General features: G+C 38.9%; 1 protein-coding gene across 5 annotated transcripts in view; it reads right to left on the bottom strand.

Moving 5' to 3' along the window:
- The window catches only part of tcf12 (transcription factor 12), an 83,830-nt gene that overhangs the window by 53,156 nt on the left and 12,057 nt on the right, over positions 1–18,617 (bottom strand). For all 5 annotated transcript variants that reach the window (XM_004543071.3, XM_004543073.3, XM_004543072.3 and 2 more), the window contains exons 4-5: positions 17,751–17,842; positions 7,201–7,303 (exon numbers count right to left, since the gene is read on the bottom strand). In XM_004543071.3, coding sequence (XP_004543128.2) covers positions 7,201–7,303; positions 17,751–17,842 — 195 coding nt within the window. The remainder of the gene's footprint in view (positions 1–7,200; positions 7,304–17,750; positions 17,843–18,617) is intronic.

Raw genomic sequence — 18,617 nt, 5'->3', positions numbered from 1 at the left:
AAGCTGTCAAACAATCATTTTAGAAGTTATAGTCTTCAAAAAAAAAATGTTAGCTAGCACTTAAATCCATCACACTAAAAGAAAGCTACTTTCGGCTGCTGCCTTGTTCACAACTGTTACCACAGCAGGTACCTCCCTTCTCTTTGAAGTGGCAGAGGTCATCTACTGATTGGAAGGTGGAAGATGGTTAGATTCCTGGCTGCTTCAGTCTGCATGCTAAAAGTATCTTTGTTGTATCCATCAGCATGTGAATGTTAGATAGAAAGCACAACAAACAACTATGCATTTTTACAAATATTAAATACAAAAATATGTGAAGTCCTATAAGTTTACAGCAGGATGAAACAAAAGAGGAGAGCAATAACTGCCAGGTCATCATGTGAAAGTCACGTGTGTGCAGACCGGCAGGACGGAGCACGCGGCCTTATGCATGCGGCTTTATGCATGCGTCGATGACAGTATTAAGCTGATTAATTGTCATGCAGGGCTAAAGCCGTATGAGTAATATACATGAAGCACACCAGAGAAACGTGAGTGGAGAAACTACAACTCAGCAGTTGTGATATCACGCCTCGGACACATGGCCGGAGAGAACTGATGCTAAAGCGGTCCACAGATTCACAGCGAGATCCCACATAAAGCCCAGCTCACAATAAACACGGGCATGCCTTTGGCACTTCGTTTTGAAATGAATGCTTCAGTATATGTGGGTGTTGGTGTGTGGAGAGTAAAATCAAAATAAACACATAGAAATCCAGACGATTTTTATTTGACCTTGTTCGTATTGACAAACTTGCAACTACAACTGTGATTCTTTTATGTTTCCCACTCTCCAATCACAGGCCGTGCCTTTAAATCCAAGCCAAGGCCACCCTGAATGGAAAAAAGACCTTAAAGCACAAGAAAGAGAAAGACTGTTGTGAATTAACATAGCTTGTAATTTTAGCCTGAAAAGCATTAAATAAATAAAAGAACAATAGGGAGGCCTGGAGTATTTTTATTATTCCTTTGAAGTCCCTATAATACATTTCCCCTACGTTATTTTTAAACTGACAAATGACAGCTGTGAATAGCTTCAGTTCTGTCCTACTAATTTTGTGACTTTAAAGCTATTTATCTAAAGTTGCCACACTTAATGAAAAACAGCATTAGTCCATTGAGTAAATAACAGCAAAAAGGCAAACACTAAGCAGTGCAGACTCGAAACACAAAGAAAAATAAAGGGGCAGAGTGCAGCTCTTTCAGTTTTAGCTCATCGCCTCTGGTAATTGCCCAGAATTGCTTGAAATCAGCCTCCCCTACTGACTTTCCCATATTGAGCTTACATCACAAGGAAAAAAAAATCTCTGCTGGTAATTAGACGAAACCATTCCTTGTCAGGGCTGTGAACTGTTGGCAATCCATGTGGCTAAACATTTAGAAAGAGCAAATGAGAACCGGCCATCCACTGCAGGGCGAGCAGAAGACCTGAAGTGAAGTGCCACGATGAAAGAAACATAAATGAATAAAGGTGAAGACTCCCTCACACACTCTTCTAAGCTGCTTTTCCTCTGACAAAAAGCTAAAATGCAGCGTCTCTTTACTGTTTACAGACTGAGAATTGTTTTCAATCCAGAGACGATTCTGAAATTAATCGTCGCACTAAGAAATCGATTTAAATCGTAGGATTGCCAAATGTTGCTAGCTCTGATACTATTACTTATGCAACAAAGTACGAAAATCTAATCCATGCTAACAGAGCTTTCACGGAATCAGTTTTCCAATCACAGCAATTAATCATTAAGTAAATAGTCCATGCATCTACGTGACTGCCAATAATTCCTATCAGATCACACGATGTGCTATGAATGCTCTGACTAAGTCTGTCCAAGTGTAGCCTGTGTACTTAATACATGTTATGAGTGGCTGAGTCACACAGACTCACATGGCTGAGGCTCTACACATGAACAATGTGGCTGCCACCTGTCGGGCAGTACGACGTGGATGGCGTGACGGCGAGTAAGAGGATTTTAGCATGAGTGAAGCCCGTAGTCTGCCCTAACTCGAACCCGGCCCCCCCTTTAGGACAGCAGCATCACATGATCATTAGGCACTCAGAGGCTCCCCAGCGCTAAACCAAAATGCCCGTTCTTCAACTTCAATCATTCCCGATTAGGCGGGAAAAAAACCCTGTGATTTGGAAAAAAAGTTAGCTAAATTTCTGTTTTAAAATGAATGATAAAAATAACAGAACAAACCACTTCCTGCATCTATATGTTACCCATAATAACTTACAGCCTCACCTCTCTCCTGCCCTGTTAAGAACATGGAACCTATGCCTTCTCGAAATGAAACTTAACGGAAAAAAATATACAGATTACTGAGAGTTACATGATTCTGAAACACTGAAAACACTGATAGATTATGTTGTACAACCCTGCAGTAATAATGAACAGTAATAACAGGAACAGTTATGTATGTGTTGTGGCTTGTAGGAGTAGTTTACAGGTGCAGAGGTCTACTGTGCATTTGCAGTGTGCAGTTTTCTTGTGCAGATTTTTTCTTCCTAATGCAGGAAGTATAAATGTTGCAAAACTGAAAAGAGAATTTGGTTAATAAAATACTTTTAGTTTCTGAATCCCAATATCATCATGCTCTAGAAACTACACATTCAAGCACTTTCTCTAGATTTAATCTTAACCACATGCAAATTCTAATATAAAAATTTCAAACACTGTATATTCATTGTCTGTCTCGCTTATCTTCTGATGCACACAATTACTTTTATTCCCGAGTTTGGTTGGCAGATGTCAGAAACAGTAGCAGCTTATTTCGCACAGGCTGTGGATTTTACAGAAATGTGAGCAGTGTGCACTTTTGCTTACAGTAAAAAAGAAAGTGCTCTATTAGAGCTAAAAAGCACTATATGAGTGCATACGGTTAATTGTAGTGATCTTTAAATAAATACAAATTAAATCTTTAGCTTTTATCCAAGTAGCAGTATGACTTCCCAATTAATGGGCAACAGGAAAGCAGATGGGGGCATAGGACATGAAAGATATTTTAGTTGGTATTTTTGCCAAGGGAAATTTCCAAGCAGCTTTTCTCATACAAGCCTGGTTTAGATCTACTGTGTTGATAAACTAGACTAAACAAGTCCATGTAAACATGGAAATGTCATTAAGAGTTATGGACTGGGAGCTTCCGATTAGGAACAATACACTGACTGAGAGGCAGGAAATATGAAGCGGTCCTCAGGGCCCTAACACACCACAGCTACTGCTGACCAGCTCTGGGTCGTTTTCAGATGTCTGCAGCCATTCACTGGGCACAGTTTGTCTGACGGTACAGCAACGGTTTCACTGACTGAAACTCAAAATGACAAATTAATGGTAGAGGACTTGACTTGAGACAAATTACCTCTTCAGATCCTCTACCAAATTAGTTTCCAAGTTTATTCTCCACGTTTCACATTGGCAATGATTGGTATTCAGATTACAGACTAATCAATGTGATCTTAACCCAACATCATATCTTGAGGATCTGAGTGTATATGCCTATAGTCTGACCACTTTCTCATCATCTCATCGCTGAATTTCAGAAACTTGATGGAAAAATCATCTGCTGTATTCTGCGAGATGTTTCCTGGCTTAAAATAGTTCATTTAACAGCTCAGAAACTGCTGCGAATGCCTTGAAGTTTACAGATCTACAACATATGCTCAGATTCAAGAAACTTCAGCAACACTGGAGTCCCTGTCTGAAGCCCTCATGCAAAAAACAACCCAGTTTCTCCAATGTTTCTCGGGTTTGTTGGGTTTTTCTGTATCTATGAAGCGCCTTGAGGCGACTTTTGTTGTGATTTGGTGCTATATAAATAGTGTTTATATAAAGGAGTTATACAGGAGGAATAAAAAAGAAAAGTCATGTCATGAATATCAGTAGAACAGTACAATTAATCTTGTCCTCAGCTTTACTGTTTTATTTATTTGATATACAGAATACAGTGTATAAATATAATATATATGAATACAAACATTTTACACACACACACACAAAATACACACATATCATTACAAAACATAAATACAAATAAAATAAAACAAACAGTAAAAAAAACAATTAATATTCGACTTCTAAGCTCTGTTAATAAAAGAATACAATATTTGGTGCTAGGGCTGCCACAAGCGATTATTTTGCTAGTCGACTGGTCACCGATTTTTTTTGCGATTAGTCGACTAATCAGATCATGCATCCGTTGGACGTAAAATGTACAGCTTAAAACACCAGCATGCATCTGCTCTTATCTATCATTAGCTTACAGCTTTAAATTTTTAAGGTATGCTCCAACTAAAAATAAAGACAAGATGATAGTTTATTAAATTTTAATGAAATTTGCAGATTGTTTCAGTGGAGTTTAATAAACTCAGCCATCTGCACCTTGCTATCTAAAATATAACAGGACACTGGAGTATATTCTCGAGCATCTCACACTTCTGATAATCAGTTGTCTGCTTGACGTTTATTCAGCGGTATAAAAACTATAACTTTAATCTCAGCCAAACTGATTTACTCAGGAACAAATAAAATACTGAAAAAAGCCAAACAATAACATTTTTAAGTTATCTAAGTGACTTATATATGTTTAACCTGAGTAGTGAAAGACGGCGGTGGGTTTGAAAACGATTTGCCGGGAGTCCAGTGTTCTCACGGCTCTAGTGAGCCTTGAACCCCGGCTAGCTATCGAGCTAGTGGGTAACAGATGTCTCTGAAAACATCGGAGCGCTTTTGAAAATACGTGGTGTCTTGATAAACTGAGCAGATATTTGAAGTTTACACAGCTACATTCTCACCTGAAAATATGTTAAACGTTTATTTTGTGACCTAGAAAGAATAATAAGAGTAATATTAAAACTAACTAGCTGCCGCCATTGTTGGAAACTGAGCAGGGCCGTGCTATGAATTCTGGGATAGGTTGGGCCATGAAGTATACACCCGACCCATCCTTCAAATCTGGGGAAATGAAGGACGCATTTCTCGGCCGCATTTGTCGGAGTCTTCGAATTTGTACAGGCTTCGTCGTGTTGCTGTAACGTAATCGGCCTACAAATGCGTTCACAGGAGGATGCGCTTACTGAATTCGGACACAGCTACGATACCGGACACTGCTTCTTCTTCTTCAGGGTTTAACGGCAGCTGGCATCCTTGTACATGCAGTGCTGCCATCTTCTGTTTCGGTCCATTATTACACTCTTAAATCCTACTACTTATTCCTGCGTCTTTTGGGATCTTACAAAGCTTCAAACGACGCGTCGACTATTAAATTAGTCATCGACGATTTTGAAAGTCAACGTAATCGTGACTAGTCGACTAATTGTGGCAGCCCTATTTGGTGCACAAATGAGTCTGCTGTGAGGAATGACACCTGTTATTTTAGCTTTAAGTGACAGGTTATCTTTTTCTCCAACTGTCGGTAGTGTTGCTGCATGTAGCAAGAGACTCCCAGCAGTTAACAGACATTTATGAAACTTGGTTAGCTAGCATTACCCAACATTCTGTTCTGTGGCATACAGTTAAAAACAGTTTCTCAAATTATGTTTATTATTATGCTATGATGTCTGCCCTTTTTAAGATGGTTTGTTGCGGGTTTTTAACTATGTTATTTTTTTTGCATCACATGATTAGAACATGAGTAAGAAGGGCACACATTATAATAGAGATCTCATCCAAATACACTCCACAGCACTCCTAATAGCCAAAAATACATTAAATATAAACCTGCACATAAGTCACAGTAGGCATTTTGTCTGTTCACTGGTGTTGTGGTACTTTTACTTTTCTTCAATCCCCCTCAAGTCTCCATTTTAACTGCATCTCAACCATTTAATCTCCAATGTATTATAGTGGCGTAAAAAGCCTAACTTCATGAAAATGATGTCACTGCACAAATATTTACAGCCCCAACCATATATTTCACTACTACATAGTTGTTCTATCCTGTGCATTAATGAGGAATAACCTTTCAGACATGGCTTAATGAGGGTGCTGAAAACTATAAATCTGCGCAGATATTACTTCTGGAAAAACAATTTAATAAGACCACAGTCATCCTGAATTCCCATCCTGAGATAAGCGCAGGCAATTCCAAGTTTACAATCATGTTGCCCAACTCTGACATATCATTGCGACACATCACATCCATATTCTGAAGCTGGTGAGCACAATTACACACACACAGTGGCAATGGGTGGGGAAGCAGTCATGTGATCAATTGCAGGAAAGATAATAATTTGTTTCATTCAGTAGCGCCCTAACCGCTGTGCTTGGAAACCAGTCTCCAGGGCCATTACATAATGGGCTAAGCTGTAGTTAGCCATAAAACTGTCGAGTGGTTACACATCACAACGATGCCAGGCCAAAGAGCTGCACACAGCTTTTAACCGCTACAATAGCAGAGCATATTGTAAGCCAGTAACACTATGTCTTTTAAAAAGTGATGACAGAGTATTAAAACTCAAAGTACGATGTGTTTGGGGAAAGTGCGTCCACCTGCTTGTGATTAAATTGATGCTAATAATAGGAATGCAGAGTAAGTCACAAAAAAAAAACTTGGAGAATAAAAGCCAAGAAACACTACAGTAAAGGTCCAGAAATCTAACTAACTAGTAAAATGAAAGCCAAACAAATGCAAATAAATAAATATATATCTTTTGTATGAGCAAACCAGATTGAGCTAAAGGAAACGCAGCACCTGAAAAATCCAAAGGCAAACACAGCAACAATCCCAAATGAACACAACTGTATGATCTACTTTCAGTTTAAAAGCTTGTTTCTGTTTCACAGTGGGGTCTTTGATACAACAGTCTGTTTAACCCTACACCCAAACAATACATAACTGTGCTGCTGCTGGAAGCTGCTGAGGGCGGTTTTGATGTCTAGGACACAGCTTCTTATGACGGAAACCTATACTGATGGTGTGACTCCTAGCCTGGGGGAGGGTCATCTCAGGAGGAGGAAGAGGGAGATGTGGAAAGGGGAGGGGGATTAAAGAGAGGAAATAAAGACATGAGGGGCGAGAAGAAAATTGTCCTGTAGCCTGCAAGCCTTTCAGTCCTGCTGCCTCCAGTAAATGATGTGCCTTAATCTCAACCAGTTTTTTTTAGGATGTCTTTCCACCACCAAAGGGCATATGAGGGTGAGTTGAAAGGAGTCACTTACTTACCCATTATGTTTGAGTTCATAAAAGGTGTTGGGGACAATCCTTCATGGGACACTAATCGACTGTCACTCAAATGATCGCTGTAATGAGGGCTGTCTGCGAAGCCCTGAGGGAAGAGATCAGAATATTAAGCACATTAGTAGGCAACTTTGATAATTGTGTGCTATAGCGTACTCCTAATTAGCAAGGCGAGAACACAATTGATGCCAATAAAATCTGCAAGAGAAGCCTAAAAATTTGAAAAGAAAGATGGTTCACATTAATAACACTGGTTCATATTTAAACCCCCAGTATCTGCCATAAAAAATACAAGAACTCTATAGATGTTTTAGTAACCTCTCATAACAAGCTGCTATGTGCATTGCATTTTGTGATCTACTGGAAATTACCATAGTAAGGAAGGCTACACGAAATCGGTCAAGAAGAGGATGTTTTAGTAGCTAGCAGAAAACTACTAGCTAAGTGGTAGTGAAACTGTAAAAAGTATCAAGTAAATTGGAAAAGTAGAACTTCTGAAGTAAAAACTGTATTACCTCTCAACAAATAGTTGGCATCCTCCATGTAAACTACATGCACCATTCAAATGCTACTGACCAAAGCAATCACAACAAGGCCTTTGGTCCAGCATCGCGTACTTCTTTACGACCAGTCTCACTTAACGACAAGTCTGGCACACATTTTTCCACTAGCAACCAGTGACAACCAAAAGGTCCCTGTAAGACTGAGGCCTTACTGGTCCTGGGCCATCAGGCTGTTATATTAACCCAAGAGATTTTATCATGTTTTACCATTATTTTATGTACAGGGTGGGCCATTTATATGGATACACCGTACTAACATGGGAATGGTTGGTGATATCAAAGTCCTGTTTGTGGCACATTAGTATATGTGAGGGGGCAAACTCCTCAAGATGGGTGGTGGCCATTTAGAAGTCGGCCATCTTGGATACAACTTTTGTTTTTTCAATAGGAAGAGGGCCATGTAACACATCAAACTTATTGGTAATGTCACAAGAAAAACAATGGTGTGCTTGGTTTCAACATACCTTTATTCTTTCATGAGTTATTTACAAGTTTCTCTTTGTTCACAGCCATTGACATGTCGAAGAGGTTAACACGTGAGAAGCGGATCGAAAGTGTGTTGATATCTGGTGAACGCAGTAACCGGGTCATTGCAGCAGATTTCAATGCAAAACACCCTACGAGACCACCCATCTCCCATGCTACAGTTAGCAAACTGCTTGCTAAGTTTCATGAAACTGGTTCAGTGTTGGATTTGCCAAAATGTGGACACAAGAAAACTGTCACTAATGAAGAAACATCAGTGGCTGTCCTAGCTTCATTCAGCAAGAGCCCACAGCGTAGCACTCGCCGCATGTCACTGGAGAGTGGCATTAGTCGAACATCCCTTCGGCGGATATTAGCTACTCACAAATGGCACCCTTACAAACTCCAGCTACTGCAGCATCTCAACGAGGATGACCCAGATTGGCGCACAGAATTTGCAGAATGGGCAAAAAATTTGAACAGGACCCTCAGTTCACGCAGAAGATTTTCTTCAGTGATGAGGCAAACTTTTATGTGAATGGTGAAGTTAACAAACAAAACCACAGCTATTGGTCTGACACTAACCCACATTGGATGGGTCCCTCCAAGACTGCTGGAACAACAAAAGTGATGGTTTGGTGTGGTATATGGGCTACAACGATAGTAGGTCCATTCTTCATCAATGGAAACCTCAAGGCCACTGGATATTTGAAATTGCTACATGATGATGTGTTTCCCTCTTTATGCACTGAAGCTGGCACGTTCCCTGAGTTTTTCCAGCAAGATGGTGCACTACCACATTATGGGTGCCAGGTCCGAGCTAGATGAACAGTTTCCTGGAAAGTGGATTGGTCATCGTGGGCCAGTTGAATGGCCCCCAAGGTCTCCCGATCTGACCCCCTTAGACTTTTATCTTTGGGGTCATCTGAAGGCAATTGTCTATGGTGTGAAGATACGAGATGTGCAGCACCTAAAACTACGGATAGTGGATGCCTGTGCTAGCATTTCTCCTGCAGTGTTGCTATCAGTGTGTGAAGAGTGGGAGAAGAGGGTTGCATTGACAATCCAACACAATGGGCAGCACATTGAACACATTTTATAAGTGGTCAGAAACTTGTAAATAACTCATGAAAGAATAAAGTTACGTTGAAACCAAGCACACTACTGTTTTTCTTGTGACATTACCAATAAGTTTGATGTGTCACATGGCCCTCTTTCTATTGAAAAAACAAAAGTTGTATCCAAGATGGCCGACTTCTAAATGGCCACCATGGTCACCACCCATCTTGAGGAGTTTGCCCCCTCACATATACTAATGTGCCACAAACAGGACTTTGATATCACCAACCATTCCCATGTTATTATGGTGTATTCATATAAATGGCCCACCCTGTACAATAAAATATATCATGCAAACGGAATTCAAAACCAAACTCTTTAACCCTCTAACACCAAGTGTGTCATATATGATACATACTTTTTTTTCCCCTCGCCTAAAAATAAGAAAACATAAGAATTTGCACAATAAATTTTTAAGCAATAAATTGCACATAAATGTCAGATATAGCAAAAATTATACAAATGAAAATTCATACATGGAACTTCATATTTCCTCTCTTGTCTTTTTATTTGATTCAAGTTTCAATAAATACTCCAGTGTTGATGGGGGGGGGTTGGCAATTATTTCTTAGTTCAGGCTTTACATGGTTAAAACAGGTCTCCAAATTCCACAAACAGGCCACCGACTTTCTCAGTATAAGAATTCTGTGCTGTCATCTTAAACCCAACAACTCTTTACCTTAAATGTATCTATAGTTCTATAAAATCAAAACGTATAAATCCAGTTTCTTAAAGTATTCTGTCTTATTCAGTCGTTTTGTGCAAGTCATAAAAGGTCTGTATACCATTTCATGCTTGCAGATGGTGTTGTTTAACAGAAGAGGAAGAAACACAGAGATGCAATCCTCCACCATTTCCAGGTACCTGCAGCTTAAAAAAATTGCCTTTTTTTCTCCTGCAGCTTAACAGTGCCTTTTCATGACAGTTATCAGCTTCAGGAGCTCAGGTCTAAATATCGGTCACAGTATGGTTTTTGAAAACTTGGGGTCCCATGTAATAAAAGATGCTTCGTTACAGTGCTAATCCCAAGTCCTGTGAAAATCCTCCTGTGCTCCAGTAAAATACATCTTCCCAAACGACATTAACTCCCACCAGAGGGACCGAGCAGCAGTGGGCTTGCATTTGTATGGAGCTATTTTCACCAACTCATACCCATTGCATTCAACATACAGTTTAAAAAAAAAAAAAAGTAAATCTTATTATCCATCTTTTCTTGTGAGTGGATGGAGTAATTTCAAAGGCAGTGGAGTGTTGTGCTGTGTCGAGGGAATCCTCAGAGATTCCCTATTGTGCTCCTGCCAGGCCGCGCTCACTGTTAATCACACCATGAACCGACTCAATAACAACAACAGCCCCGTGAGAAGCTCTAGCACACATACACAGACTTACACATACGGAAAGCATTCCTTCTCATATACAAGTAAAAAGCATCAACCTGACCACTCTCTGCAAGGTTGCTGACCAAACTATGAAATACTGAGCTATGGTCAGCAGACAGTGAAAACAATGGTTAAACAACAAAAATAGATTCTAATCATAAACATAAACATAAACATAAAACCATATGAAAAGCTCTACTTTTTTCTTCCTTTTTATTTGTGCAAATATCAAGAAGAAGAAAAAATGTGTGGTTTCACAGAGACTTATAGGTTGAACTATTTCTTGGCTGGGAACACACCAACTTTCAACAGTCTCTGCTTGTTGCCTGGCAAAAACTGCTCATGGCCAGAAAACAATCTGACAAAAGTTGATATCAGACCAAATTGTCAGCTCGTTAAAACTGTTTTCATCCTCAGTCTTACTGCATCTACTCCAAACAGTTTCCAGGGGAGAGGGGATTTGGTTTTCCCTCGTCGATCACTAGAGACCAATATATCTGCCTGAATCTAACATGAGGTTAAGTCACTATGCCAACATACTAGTTTAGCCAGGACTTTAAAAGTGTGGCAAAGAAAAAAACAGTTCAGTAGCCATGCCTCATGGGTGAAGAAAATAAGTGAGCACTGGCAATTTAAAATTTCACTTCACGAGCACTTAGCTTGGCAACAAGTAGCAAATTGTACTTCCACTAATGGCCATTTGAGGCTGGCTTCAAAAGCGAGCTATTCCCCACAGACTCTCTGGCTAAAATGCCAAACTTCAGCTATGAAACAAACACGTTTAGAGCCTGATACAAACAAATAAGTTTTAAGGTTTTAAGGATAGATTCCCCCCTTCGTAACAACTGCAACAAATCCATTTGGATTTTATGAAGAAGTGAAGTTAATGAAGACATTATGATGTCCAATATTTGGAATCACTGAGCTGGACCTCTCACTAACGCCTGCCTTGTTGGCGTCTTTTTAATTTAATTAAAAAGACAAACAATAAGGCCAGCTGTGAGGCACAGCATAAGCAAGAAGTTTATGCTCGAGTTTTGCTGAATGAAATTCTAGTTTGTTTTTGTTTGTAAGTTATATGAATGCAAGGTGCACCCATAAACAACTCCAGGAGGGGCCAGTGGATGATGACAGGACTACATCCATATTTTATATACATTCTATGACTGACAGTAGTGTTAATCCTGCCCATGATGCTGACTGGGAATTTGTTGCTTACTTTTCCACTGAAAACTTGCAGTTTTATGTCCAACCACCTAAGGAATGAGTCTCATGGAGCAGATGGATTTAAAGGTCTGAAGCCAAGCCAAACCTGACACAAAATTTAATGTAAAATTTCAATTTTTTTGTTGTTAAAATTCACAACATTTTACTAAACTTTAGAGCAATATCCCCCTGTTTTCACCCTTAAAGGTGAAAAGATATCTTTAACATACAGTGTTGTACAAACCTTTGCATTCAACTCCATACAGTGTATATATGTATATACATTTAAAAATATTCATGTATGTATGTATGTATGTAGGTAGGTAGGTAGGTAGGTAGGTAGGTAGGTAGAGAGAGAGTTATATATTTATATATATTTGACTCTACACAGGAAAGTTAAGCAAAATATCAAACTGAAAAGCACTTCCTTTCAGTTTTATAATTGCAAAGCAGGAAGAGACCATCAGGGTCAGTCAGCAGTGCAGGAAAAAGAAGTAGGAGGGTAACGGTCAATCCAAGCTTAGTGCATGTTTCTACATTCATCTGCGTGTTCACACTGGGACTGTTAGATCATCAATCAAAGGTCCCTCATCATTCCCAAACACTGGTGGCCTACATCCATCCAAGACACTAACACACGCTGTCATTGTGCCACAGGGCCACGTTAGCACTGGTGGCTAAATAACTGTCAGATCACTGTGGCAGCGTACAGGCCGGAGCCCATGCCTCATTCCCCAGTCGCTCGCCACAGCGTTTAAAGAGTCATCTCTTCCACACTCTGTGTTGCATCCCAGGTGAACATGTGGCTGCATGTGGCAGCTTGGGAAGTAATGATATGGTCATGATGGATGCGTGTGGGGTCGAGTATCAAGTTGGGGCAGGGCACTAGGGAAGTGGGGGTTGTTGTGTAGTGGCGGTGGGCACAGCCCTGCCTGTCAGACCGCCAGCCTACAGCCACAGCTGCCCAGGATACATCGAATGGCTGGGAGCCAAGGTCAGCACGCCAGGGCTCGGGACTGTTCACAGTCGACTGGTCACACACTCGTAGCAGCAGCTCAAACAAGCTCAGGGACAACACTGAATTCCCTTTGTAACACACTGAAAGATGAAGCACTCAGATTATTTTCCACGAGCCTTGGACAGATACAATGAACAGAGAAAAACTGGGAAATCTTAGAAAGTAAGTCTTGTTTTTAATTTAGTTATTTGATACTAATTTAATAAGTTCTATAAATTACACTGAATCAAATCTCCAAAGTTTCACCTGAGATAAGAACAATCCAAGAGTCTGTTCTACTGTTCTGTCTCTGCCTAAAAAAATTCAGGAAAAAGGGGAAAACAGCAAGATTTCTGCAGCTCAATTTAAAAATCTCATCTTCTGTAAAGATGCAGAAACATATAAATGATGGTTTAATTGCAAATAGATTTTTAAAAGTTTATCTTAGTGGAACAGCTTCTATAAATTGCCTATGCAAATGTCAGGCTCTTGCTGGGATAGGTGATTCAGCAAATGGAACTCAGTAAACAGATGTATTTGAATTATATTATCCAGAAATCTCAGTCTTTACACAATATCTTTCACTAGATGGTTTGTAAATGCAAAGTTGGCAATCACAGAAATCCGAGTTACTCTAACTTTTACTGGCACCACCTGATTTTAATATCGGCCTGTTTTGGTTATGGTCTGTCCTGAGTGCTCAGGTTCAAGAAAAGACATTGACAAGTTAGTAATTCCCATCATCACAACAATACTCCCTTACTAATGCTTATAATTAATGATTACAATTAGGTTAAATTAGCCAAGATTATTCACTTTGTCTGTCTCTTGTGTGCAAATTTATATTAAGTTAAAAAACAAGGCTAGAAAATTGGTTACAGGAAACGTAAGACAGATTAGTTCTAAATGGAAAAATGGATCTGAAACAAACAAATTAAATGTTCCATTTATGAAAATAACAATGTTAATATTTAGCCTGTCTACAAATTTGCATCATACATCATATCCATTTCCACTGCAGGTGCCTCATTATTTTAAAGCTTTCATTTAGGTAAATTTAAGCAAAACACTATGCTAATCAATCATTATTTAGCTGTTATCGATTACAAAGCACATGAACACTATGGCTTCTTCAGTGAGTTCAGTACTGCCACACACAGTCATTTATTTAGTAGTGCTGGGGTTATTACTTCAGCCATGCTGTGTTCAGACTTTGGTTGCTGTGGTTTCCTTTGCCTGCCTGGCCAAGAACAGTGTTATGGTTTACCTACTAACAGCCCACCATTACTGAGACTCCTGTAGTGACGTCTGGTAAGGGCTTGTGGTCAGGGCTGCTGTTTAAAATGTAAATTAAAGCAGTGTTCTCGTAGCTATGCCGTGCAACAAGCACATATATCATGACATGAGGAGATTTTGCTGTGATATTAATATTTAGTGCAGTTATGCCTCAAAGTGGACCGTTATGCTCATGTGTGCCCCTATATTTTTATTCTTTCATTCTACTACAGTAGCTTTCCATGATTTCAAGTTTAAAATATTCCCTATTTTACCTTATAATTTTTCTTTGCTGCACCTGTTTAGTTCATTCACTGTCTGAAACAAGCTTTTTTAGTTCAACACTCTTTAAGCCAACATTGTGCTGCACCTTGTTAACATTAAGTTTCAATAGCAGCCTTTGGTGCCTGAGATGACCATGATATGGTTCAGTCATTCAACAGTAAAAACCTACAGCAACCTCCTTGTGACAGGAAAAATCAGTTGGCTGCCCTGTGACCGCACTGAATGCTTACTGCACATGCAACACCCTTAACCTCAGGGTGACCACTTTTGATCACAAAGTGATTGCACAATACGTAGCAAAGTGTCTCCAAAAAGTCATGGTCTGACTTGGACTGCACGCAATCACTCACAGATGAGTGGCGCTTTATAAGTAACCACTGTCTAATTTATAAACATAGATGGACTGCCAGCACACTGTAATCAATCTTAGTCAGTCTGTGCCAGTGAGCTTAAGTCATCTGCAATGAATCTCTTTGCAGTGGGGACCCAACTCAACTGGTTGGCAACTGGTTGAAAGGTTATGTTCTCTATTCTATATGAGGTTCTAACAGGACCAGAAGTGGTTAATAATTGAATCTCTTTTTAATGTGAATTTCTGGGAATATAGACAGCAGGCATCAGTCTTGTCGTGTCTTGATGTACCAAAATCAATGAAAGACAGCAACAGACACCTCTCTTTACTCACCATTTCTTTATATAGCACTCTGCATTTAATCATTAGTTAGTGTTGATCATTTCCCTAAATCCCTCGTTTTGCACAGTGTTGATGGGAGCCATATCTTTGGTCAGGTGATAAGTGATAGCCTCCGTAATTTCTTTGTGCCTGCGGGAGTTCGACGTGTATAGGGAAGCGCTGCATAAGGTTCCCGTTATTGGTGTTTGGGTGGTTGACCGGGACGGATTTTCTCCTGTCACTTTCTCGTCATCCCTGACGTGCTCTCCGTTGTTTTTTCCCTGCTAATTTTAGCATCACACGGCACAGCTTCTGTATCACGTGGTATAAGGCTCCGCCCTTGTCATTTGTTGAGCAGGAAGAGTGAGCGCTTGTTTTCATGCAGATTACGTCCCGGATCAAAATGCGGTACAATCGTCGTCGTCTTTTTTTTTTTTTTTTTTTTAAATCGTTGTCATTTGGAAATGAGATCGCACATAAGTATGAATCGAGATCGCGATTTTCTAACGATTAAACGTGCAGCCCTAACTGATGATGTATTTATTATTTTCTTTAGGCTTTGGTTTTGTGAAATTTTTTGTTATTCGTTTTTAATTCAGTTCTTTCCTTTTATTTAGTTATTTCATGAGTATTTTTCTTGCGGTAAATAATAATAACAAAAAAACTTTTTTTTTTAAATATGCAGCTTTTCTTTGAATCTAATTAGGTCACCTTTCAGATGGTCAACAATGTTTGCGAGCAGACATCAAAACTATGTGAACTGTATTAAAAAAAAATCTCAAAATACATTATTCATTGAAAAACCTGAAACTGTCTGGACAGATTACTATAGTCTATTGAGCTTTACAAGAAAAGCCACTTCTTTCCTAAACCAGCATATGCGGGATATAATATTCTATAGGGTATATAAATCAAATCTGTAAGGTACGTACGCAGCTGTGTGTGAGTGTTGACATGCACGCCTTATGGAGGTGCAAACAGCTGTCTGCTGGCTGATGGTGTGCCTTGTAATGTCAGAATCACTCATTTATATGCACCTGGAGCAAAGATATCTCAAGCGTCTCAGTCTTATAATTCAAATCAAGCTGCCTATGTTACCATAGCCTGTAGATGTTCATTCGGGAAGGGCACAGAGAAATAAACAAGGTAACGCAGCTCGAGTGGCTCTGACATTTAACTGAATTCTAATAGAAAGTGACAGGAGATTGACATTAAATGAAATTCATACAGGGCATCTAGAACAACCAATGTGTGAGGGACAAACAAACGGGAAGAGCTGTTCACACTTGCTCACACAAACAGTGAGATGTTCTCACTTAAACAAAGAGATACAGTTTCACATGGAAATGAACATGCACACATCTTGTTCATTATTTTACAAATGAACTACACTTGAGAATATTTTGAAGATACGATTTACAGTGGATTAGGTCATCACAAATAAAGCTACATGACCTTTAAAATTTTTAATTCCATGACATATCATGTTAATTTACACTCCTTAAAGTGACAAATTTAAACAAATTTCTCATTTCTACTTCACACAGGCCTGAGATCATAGGCTAAATTGTACTGAACTAACTGTGCATAGTGCAGGGTAGCAGAGTGCTGGATATCAGCAGATATTAGTTATGGACAGAATGAAGAAAATAACTAAAAATATTGTTTTCTGTAAATATCTTCGGATATGCATCCATGAATAAGTTGATCCTTTAATTTTAAAGTCCACCATTCGCCATGATTTAAAAAAGGACTAACATTAAACATTTACATTTACAGACAGGCTGATTGGCCTGCGGAGATGATCACAAACCATATTTTCCTGCAATGCAGCTTATAACATAATAAACATAATATTGTCTTGTTTTCATGGAGAGTAAAGTTTTTAAATGTACGGCAAAAAGCACCTGCTTATTCTGAAGCTCAGTTTTCTGACTGAATCAGTGGATCAACAGATAAAAATCTTGCAACTATTTTGGTAACAGATTAATCCTTGGCATTTTACATTCTCAAATTAGATTATTTTGCCTGCATTTCTCTGTTTTATATGATTTAAAAATAAGTATATTTTGTTCAATTAACCAACAAAAGGAGAAACAAACCCATATTTAATTTAACATGCGGATATTTTCACTACTCTCAGTATTAGACACTCAAACTGCCGATTTAGTTTTGCAAAATCGTGACAGGGTATTTTTTTTAATCTTTCATTTATATCTTTAATTTAGTCATCTACTTTCTGACAGGGATTGGATTATTTTATCAATCCCTTTATCAAAAGTCTTATTATGTTATTGAAAAAGACCTTGCCTCATTGTGGAAATGAATAACAAGCACCATTTAAATATAGCCTGAACTGAAATATTTTTTAAACTAAAAGGAAGCTCAAGAATAACACCAGATTCCAGTGTTTTCTAACCTTTGCTGGTCCCGTCTGTCACACAAATACATGTCTATCATAGGTCCAACAGCAACAATGGTGCTGGGATAAGGTCTTTGTTATAGTAAGTGTTAAACGATGTGCTGTGGAGCAGAAAGGTCACTCAGGAGCATTATCGTGTGGGTCATCTTACCCGTGAGGACTCATAAGAAGGACTGGACTCATAGGAAGGACTGGACTCGCCACCTGGGGTCCAAGATGCTTGGGTGGTCCGCTCATCCATACCTGTCAGAAACAGAGAGCACAACTCAGTCAGAAAGTCACGATTACCCTCACAGTTCAGTGTACCCGTACCACATGTACCTGTGTCTTCACTCAAACAACACCGGTTTATTTAGTGTCCCTGTGGTTGTGTTTAACACGACATCTTCTGTTTATAACTCACTGTATATAATGACCCTTATATTTATATTTGCTTTTGTAATCTTTTTAACTATAAAAAAATGTTTCTTACACATCTGTTCTGGCATGGCTAGAACATTGGAAATGTGTGGAAAATATATGAACCTTTTTTTAACATTAAAGGCTTTGATTTCTTACAGATTTGCTGGCAAATTTTTTTTCATAATTACGAATCTGTTTTTGGGAATTTTCAGACATTTCAATTATGTAAAGAGTTTGTGTGTTTCCGCACAGAATATTTATTTTGTAAGTAGCAAAAGACAAGCACGAGAACAATCTATATAAATCTGTGTTTGTCCAATTTACGTTTCTAACTTTTTTTTTGGTATAAAAGTTATTATAATCCATAATGAATTAGATTACATTAGAATATGTTTTACAGATAAAGGAAAGAGTTCACGTGTGAACTAATAATATATCCAACTAATCGTACTATAACAAATTAAATTTCTGTGTCTCTGTTTGCCTGTGAATTCCTTCCACAAGATTGACACCTAATGAACCAAATTTGGCACATAGGTACATCACACAGATATAACTTTTATCCATGTGACATGATGCTATCATGTTGCCTGGCAACCACCTACCAGGACTAAAA

Source organism: Maylandia zebra, linkage group LG1, assembly GCF_041146795.1.
Source record: "Maylandia zebra isolate NMK-2024a linkage group LG1, Mzebra_GT3a, whole genome shotgun sequence".
Classification (NCBI taxonomy): Eukaryota; Metazoa; Chordata; class Actinopteri; order Cichliformes; family Cichlidae; genus Maylandia; species Maylandia zebra.
Note: the sequence above shows the minus strand (reverse complement) of the source record. Positions and strands in the feature narration are given on the sequence as shown.